Below are 8,406 nucleotides of genomic sequence, written 5' to 3'. Positions count from 1 at the left end.
ATCTCACTACAAAGAAGCAACCATGAGGCTACACACGCTGACTGAAACACATCCATTAGTTTGTTTGGAGGACAGGAAACACCAGTTATCTTTGTTTAAATACCATATGTGTTCAATCGTTTCGCGTTCTGAGTGTATGATGAAATGTAAATCATATCTTTGTACGTTTTCCTTTGCTGTTATTTATAACATGGAGAAAGAATTTATAGATAAAATAAAAAAGTCAAAGTGCATTTAAAAACACAACCGGAACACTTTAATTACCTATTGACTAATGCATGAGCTGTTCAAAATATATATATTTATATATAGATATGTTTGTTTATCATTGATAATTAAAATGTAGCACAAAGTAAAACAGTTTGTCAAATAAATACTTGGATATTTCTTAACCTAACACACCTCACGACCAACTGGATGATTATGGAATTAGCATAAAGTGCAAACTCACGTTCGGGTTTTGCTCCTTAACAGATGGAGTGAGCTTAGGAAAACGTCCTGTATTTAAGAAAAATATTTTATTCCAACATGAACATTTCAAAAACCTTTACTTAAAATATACAAGTTTACAAACCGTACACACAGCAGTAACAAAACTGGAATTTACGCCTCGGGTTGTCATGGACTAAGTGAAGTAATTTCTTGTGTATAAAAATGGGAATGACCTGAAAGTCTTAAGAACCACATCATGGGAATAAACTAAACAGACACACAGGGAAGTGAACTTATCCACAAGCTCCTAAACATGGATGAGTGTGCCTTCACAAAATCTATCTTTTTAAAACTAATTGTGTAATTTTTCCCTTTCATTACAGAATCAATAGAGTAAACAATGTTGTATCTCATTAGGAAAAGCTGGCATTATTCCTGATTTCTTTGGACTTGAATGTGCAGAACGACAGCGCTCCAAAGCTTTTTGAGTGGTTGTGGAGCCGCCCCCCCCCCCCTCACCGAGGAAGAGGAGGTGAGCGCTGCGCCCCGTGTGCCAAACCCCTTTCATCTCCATCTGAAGTCAGCAAACTGGAAAAGAGAGAGAGAGAGAGAGAGAGACGTTCACATTGAAGCATTACAGGGCCTTTGGTCACTGGGTGTGGAGGTGTTCAGAATCCATAAATAATCACACAGGTACGACCCATACTGGGCTTTGGTGCCAGAGTTTAAATATAGATTGACCGACATGATTTGGGGTACAAATGAATCTGTAAAAAGTCTTATGATTGATAGTGTAGGTAGTGAAATGTTGTAAAATAGTGAAACATGTTACACCCAAAGATATCCTAGCAACAAACAAAAACACAAGAATCAAACTAATATTTCTCAATTATCAAAGTCTGTCCAATAGAAACGCTTTGTTGTTGTTGTTTTGTGTAGCACCAGTGCTTGCGTTGTCTTCTGGTCCGGTGGGGAGTGGACTGGACTCCTGTTCCTGCTGAACTGAGCCAGTGGTTGTATAGGACTGATTATCAGCTCAGTAGGCACAGGAAGCCAATCCCAAATATCTCTGCTCTCTCTTCAACAAAGCCCTGGCAAGCCATAAAAACCTACTTCTTACCCCTTTTTTTTTTTTTTTTGTCTGTAATGAAGCGAAAAGCCAACTGGAGCGGCGTGTCAAACGGCGTTTCGCTCTGCCAAACCCACAAGAAACCACACACTTTAGGTTCAATCAGACTGTGGAGGTTGTTGGACCACTAGCTGGTGAAAGGTGTGCTTCACACGGCAGAAACCACCCAAAATAATTGGTACATTTTTGGCTTAAACAAAATGGCTATTAGACTATTTCAGGAATATACCCATACGTTCATCTAAATTATATTCTGCCACCTTCTGTGAGAAGCATGTATACATACTGCATCGTCAATTAAAAAAAGACTACTTTATACATATACTTTGAAATAGAATACAACAGCTGTCTTAAACACAGTCGGCATTGAGTTTTTCTAGCAGCGAGAAGAAAAAACGGTGTGGGCCAAATGTTTATTTTTGGTGCCTTTTATACAATGTTTCTTGGTCCTTTATGTGCAGAGCACCATTTCCCCTCCCATTAGAGTGTAATAAATCACATTTTAGATACAGGCTGTGATGGCAATTCCTCTTTAACAGGCCTTTGATGGTCATTACTCTTTTAACAGGCCCTAAATATAGGTCTAAAAATGGCAGACTCCACATGGCCCTCATTTCTAATTCAAACATCTGTCCTCGTTTAGTCGCCATTTTGTCGTCGTGAATATAGAGCGGTTTAATACCTCCTCAAGTCTCTTATTATGACTGCCAAAAAAAAAAAACAGTTCTAAAATTAATTTCCAGCAATATGTCCCAGTACGGGACGATGTAACAGTGGACTACACAGTCCAGTGAAGTCATTTTAAGCTTCTTTATTCTATGTATCAATCAATTTACATTGGACTTTGGATCTTTTCTTTCCCAGTATGTTTTAATGGAAGCACTTTGAATTGGCTTGTTTTTTAAATGAGCGTTAGAGAAAAGGTATTCATTAAGGTAAGTTGAAAGTTAAAAGAATCATACATGATGTAATTTTTGCGTGCAAATGGAGGTTGAGTAACGGCTGCAGGGCACCAGTCCTCCTTTATTCTACACACTTTGTAAAATAAATGCCCACAAAGAGAACGGAGGATATCTACAGTTTGTAAAGCCCTCGGAGGCAAATTTGGGATTTTGTTAAGTAAAATTAAATTGAAGACCAAAACAGACAGGTGTATATAGATCACTGCATTGGCAGACAGCCATGTGAAATACAAGCCTGCTCATGCTGCTGAGGTTTGTGTGGAAGATTCAAGGTTATCTCTACTAATTCGGTGATCAACAAGATGTTTTGTGTGGATCTCTGCATCTTTGGTTCCTCGTCCTGAGATTACATCAAACAAGTTTAAAACCTGAAGCACAAAGATGTGCACTGATTTGCTGCAGGCCCTGACTACCTTTTTAACTACCTACCATGCTGTATCTACATGAAACTCTCAGGCTAAAGGAATAGTTTGACTTTTTGGGGAAATTTACACGAGAAGAAAAATAACCGGAATCAATGCAATCAGCCAAGAAATAGTACACCACATTCCCCCTGATGCAGGAGCCCCTAGTTCTGCTGAGAGGAAAGCGCTTTACAAATTGCATTCTCTCTACTGTCCAACAGGGGGTGACTTCTTGCAAAAAGAAGTCTGATTATATGGAAGTCTACCAGGAAATGACCCTACTCTACTTTATGGTCTGTCGCTAGTTTAAAGACTTATTCAAAACAGCGTGATGGTTGCATTTTGAGTAAAATGGAGAAAGCAAAGTATGCCTTTGGGCGGGTTTACTTTGTTTTACTAGAGCCGGCAGCATTATCTTTTCTACTACACCTAACTGAAGGGTGAAGAAAAAGAAACGGTTCATGCAGGAGGGCGGTGAGCGCCATGTTCAATTCTTCAGAGTGCAACGTTTCATTGACATGCAACTGAGGCTGGAAGGTTATAGACCAAATCCAATGGGTAAGAGAAGAGTGAAATGCCAGAAGAGAATGAGGCGGAAAAGTGAAACAAAAGCAAGACAACCGTCTCGTGTTCACACCAAAGTGCAAATAGACACACAGCCGCCACCGTAAAACCCTAAAAGAGCATTTCTGTCGCACGCAATCATGGTGTTCCTTTGTCTGCTCGTCTGGGTCATGCTCTCCTCAGGTGCAGAACTTAGCCACTGTGAACAAAGAGGAAATCAATCACTGTTCACCAATCAGCTAAGCTCTGTGCCTGGCTGGAGAGAGGAGGAAAGAACCTGTCTGGAGGACTGACACACACACACACACACACACACACACACACACACACTTTAAAAACACTACCATCAAGACGCTCTGATCATCTGTTTCTTTCCCCGTGCTTCCAAATCATCATCAACTCAAACAAAATAAAACACTCTCTTAAGTCGTGGAGGGGGACAAATGAATGTGTGTGTGTGTGTGTAAGAGAGGCTGTGGTTGCCATGGCAGCCGGCTGGGTCAGGGCTGTGTGGTAATCCCTGGCAATGTGATTTTATCATAAGTCACAAATCAGCACGCCAGGAACCCTCACAGCCCAGACATGAAAGGACACCACCTTCCCTCGTTGTTTTTTTCTTGCTCCCACTGCGTCGTGGAGTCCGCGGCTGACCCTGCAGTACCTGGAAATGAAAATGTCTTAACGCGGCCTGTCCTTGACTCGCTCCCTGACGTCTGCCACCAGGGCGCAGCGGTGAAGGAGCGGACCTGTTGATACTCAGTGCCGCTCTCGCTCTCTCTCTCTCTCTCACACTGTTTCCTTGGCTGCCCCTCTCCTCCTCCTCCTCTCCAATTCGCCACGCTCGGCTGACCCGGCGATATGCCCCTCATTAAGCGGATCAAGAAGGATTCCAGAGGCATGTACAGGGGGGGGGGGGGAAGAAAAGAACGGGGGAGTGAGAGGGAGGGAAATGGGGACAGGGGGAGACCACCCTTCTCCTTTAAAGGGTTGTGCTTTTTAGGTTTAAATACACAGAGCAGGGAGAGCACCTTGACAGACATGTTGTTTTCAGTTAAAACCCTCTCGGCCCGCCTCCGCCTAATCCCACTGTAGCGTGTGTGTGTGTATGTGTGTGTGTGTGTGAGAGAGTGTGAGAGGGGGTGTAAAGGGTACAGGGAGGCCTGTTCCACTTAAGAAAAGATGGTTGGAGCACACAAAATGAGCAGTAAAACATCAATCCATCTCCCCACAGTGCAATATGAAAACGCAGTGAGGAAGGTGGTCCATCCATCATTTTAATTGAAGTTAAATGTGGACCTGAGCTCAGTTGACCAGCGTGATCCATTGATGTTCACCAGGGTCTGTTTGGGATGTTACAGTATAAGTTATAGGATATAAATCTCTAAATGCTTCTTTTCTTCTGGTATTCTTTTCTTTAGGGGGTTTTAGCCTCGCTCATTTCAGTCCTCCTGAACTTGTGGTGAGGCTCCACAGGGAGGTGTGTGGAGGGGGTGAAGGATGACCGCAGAAGATCTTCAGGCACAGACAGATAGGCGCTACGTGTGTGTGTGTGTGTGTGTGTGTCAGATAGATTTATCAGGACTGAGCCAGATGCCGAGGACTTGTCTAGAAAGCCTTTCACATCCTGCACAAATGCATAAAGCTGTGTGTGTGTGTGTGTGTGTGTGTGTGTGTGTGAAGATAAAAGCCTGTCTTGTAGGGGCTTGGTCACGGCCTAAAAAAAGGATTTAGCGCTGTAAATCACTCAGGTTGACGGGACAAGTATTTAGCAGCTCATTTTGACGGGGCCTGTGTTGACGAAGGTCACAGGCGCCGTGTTTAACCCTGTACCTGCTGTATTTGGGGTTTGCTGGATGAATCAGTGCCAACATAAAAGGTTTGGGATGGTGTCGGTCCCACTGATCCGGAAATATTGAAGCCATTAGGCGACACACTTAATAAGTAATTCTGTGTAAATGTAATCTGCATGAACTGCTTTACAAACTAATAGTGAAAAGATGTTCAAGCTTCTTAATCAGCTTTTCAATGTTCTGCCAAAGTTGTCAAGCAAATATGTGTAAATGCCTGCCTTACATATTTAAACGTTATTGTCAACAGGACTGTTAGAAAAAGACCAGCAGCTCCAGAGGAATCGGTCTTCTTGCTCCCATTTCTGTCCGTCTGCCTAAACCAGCATTTTCTCTCTTAACTTCATGTAGTGGGACACAATGAACCCCTCACTGTTCTGAATCATCATCAAGCTGAATGCGTGATAATTGGTGTTATGGATACACACTCATACGTTGCACACATAGGAGAAATTTCAGGCTCATCTTTATGAAAATCCCCTGAAATCGAGTAAAAGTCGCCCTGCAGAAGCAGCTCGCTGACCCGTCCTCGGCCTTTTTCTTTCTTTCCTCTCTCGTTTGTTTGAGGAACACATTCCCAAATTCCTTCTCAGACAAACACATCTGATGGTGCTGCTGTGAAACCACCAAAAAGGCCCCATTCTACAAACACACACATGTGCACAGACGCGCACACAATCAATCGCACACACTCGTTGGGATCAGTAAGGAATGTCCAGAATAGGTGAACTAGGTATTTAGTGTGGATCTGTACGCTGGGGCAGATGGAAACAGGATCAATACACCACTGACTTTGCACCTTACTTCTGACATAAGGTCCTACATCAAATAGGAATACTGTCTTTTAATGTGGGAAGGTATCTAAAAAATGGAAATAGAATACAGAATAGTAAAAAACTAGACACATGCATTTTTACTTTTCTGATGAGCTTTTTACGTAATTGGGATAAAAGTAAAATTCGACCACAATAATGTGGTGTTGAAAATGACAAAAAAAGGTGAAAATCTATAATTTTCCTTCTTAGTCTGACTAGAAGGACACAAAATGAAACGACGTGAATGAAGCTGTACCTTTAATGTTAGAGGATCATCTCCTCCACCACGCTGCGTGCTGATTGGTCCATTTCCTCCTGGACCAATGACAGGCAACGACGAGCCAGAGCCTGCTGCTCGGGGTCCTCGTGCACCATCAGCTCCCCGTACAGATACACACCCATGGCCTACAACAACACAAAGAAAATAAAGTACTTCAAGTGTGTCGTGTGTCATGTTATCAGCTCTAATGTTCAGCAGTAGTGGCCATTCACCTGGTTGTGAACCATGAAGTGCTCCACATCTGCGTAAGCCCGAGCGTACGCATGTTTGACCACCAGCTCACACCAGCGATGTTTGACCTGGAAGCGCAAACAGAAGAACAATATGGACCAACTATTAAAAGGAGCCACGTTATGCCCTGTTACCACAAGTTGATTTGGTCCTTTGTGGTCTGAAATGAAATGTCGAAAACATACTTTATTCAAAATACCACAAGGATCATTATTAAGGGCACTCTTTGCAGCCCGCCTAAAACAGATGTGCTCAAAACAACCTTTTTGAGGTCTTAAAGCTAATGAGTCAGCTTTAATATCGCTAGATTTGCATATTTTCCACTCCAGACATGGGGGAAAGATGCAAAGAGAATCAAAGTCAAGGCGATGTAAGGACGTCTGACCCCGGAACTGCCAAACAAGTTGTTTTAATTAGTATTAAATATTCATTTTTCTTTAGAAGAATCATTAAAAAAATGTTGTTTTCCTCCAGCAGTTCTTCAACATTAACCTGTAAAAGACCTATCAAAGTGAATTTTCATAATATGTCCCCCTAAATGGAATCTGAAACTAAAACATGAATTTATTCATTTTGGATCGGACCTTTGATGTAGAAAATGTAATATTCAAGAGGTTGGCAAAAATGGAAGCAAAATGTTTTCGACATGTAATAATGCGAACAGGTCTCCCTCGATGCCAGTAACAAAAGACAAACTACTCCTCCGACAAAGCTGGAAGGAAAGGAAAGGAAACCATCTCATGTCTAAAAGTGCCATCTAATTCTCTGACAATGTGCATACATATGTTCACTGAGTACTTTTAATGTTTTTATTTTTTACTGTACGTGTGTATCCGAGTGAAAGCTAATGCTTGGCCTTTCTCCCAGAGGATCAATTGGAGCTCTGTTGCCGCGGTTACAGGAGAGATCAGAGACGGGCTCTGTCCCCGCCTCAGCTATCGTCCCTCATCATCTGCTATGGACGTGCACGTGTGTGTGTGTGTGTGTGTGTGTGTGTGGGAGGATACACTGTGCATGTGCACATGGATACGGACTTGTGGAGGCGACCGACAGGACGATAAAAGAGACGGAAGAGTGATAAAAAAAAAAATGTAGATGAAAAATCTTTGACAGCACCGTCCCTACTTTGAAGCCTGACAGTGGTTCATTGTGGGTATTCCTCTTTCCTTCCTCTTTCCTCTCAACTATCTCCACACACTCAAGATAATAAACTTGTCCCATAGAGACTACAGCAAACACGCTTTGGGAATTTCTACAGTGCTTATACAGAGATTCCCTTTAAGGTAGAACTCTATAAGGGGCCAAATGTATCTGCCTCACACGCCCAATAGGAGTTTCTGCTTTTTTTGTTTTAGCCATCCATTTATGAAGAGTGAGAATGGAAAATGAGCAATGCTCAATGGATCCCCCTCACATTACGCCTGTGACTTACCAAATAAACTCTGGAAAGCTGCAGAAATCCCAAATCAGACAAAGAGTGCACGTTAAGCGTTACGTGCTGTCCTACACGCATGGGAACAAGGATGTGTGCGTCTGCACTCACAAATGTAGGAGTGTGCGCCAGCGTGCACAGTACGTACCCTCTGGTGCCAGCGCTGCCCTTCTGGCCCGCGTTGCCCCTGCAGCTGTTTCCTGCACTGGGTTACATTCCTGGGGAGGGCCCGGGGGCAGAGCAGCTGCCCGGTGCACCGCTCTTTACCCCCCCCTTTTTTTTTTTTACTCCCTTTCTCCTCTTGCTGGGC

The 8,406-nt window shown here is 42.9% G+C and overlaps 1 protein-coding gene across 6 annotated transcripts in view; it reads right to left on the bottom strand.

Moving 5' to 3' along the window:
* Nucleotides 1-343: 343 nt before the first annotated feature.
* aopep (aminopeptidase O (putative)) overlaps nucleotides 344-8,406 on the bottom strand; it is a 59,833-nt gene continuing 51,770 nt past the window's right edge. For 5 of the 6 annotated variants that reach the window (XM_037482038.2, XM_037482037.2, XM_037482040.2 and 2 more), the window contains 3 exons: nucleotides 6,646-6,732; nucleotides 6,410-6,558; nucleotides 497-1,020 (listed from right to left, as the gene is read on the bottom strand). In XM_037482038.2, the coding sequence (XP_037337935.2) occupies nucleotides 6,418-6,558; nucleotides 6,646-6,732 (228 nt within the window). In that variant the 3' untranslated portion in view covers nucleotides 497-1,020; nucleotides 6,410-6,417. Of the gene's footprint in view, nucleotides 1,021-6,409; nucleotides 6,559-6,645; nucleotides 6,733-8,406 lie in introns of all 6 variants that reach the window. The other variant, XR_005121073.2, reaches the window with a different exon arrangement.

The sequence above is a fragment of the Pungitius pungitius genome, chromosome 5 (assembly GCF_949316345.1).
Source record: "Pungitius pungitius chromosome 5, fPunPun2.1, whole genome shotgun sequence".
In the NCBI taxonomy this organism is placed as follows: domain Eukaryota; kingdom Metazoa; phylum Chordata; class Actinopteri; order Perciformes; family Gasterosteidae; genus Pungitius; species Pungitius pungitius.
The sequence above is the reverse complement of the archived record's forward strand: the minus strand, read 5'-3'. Positions and strand labels throughout refer to the sequence as shown.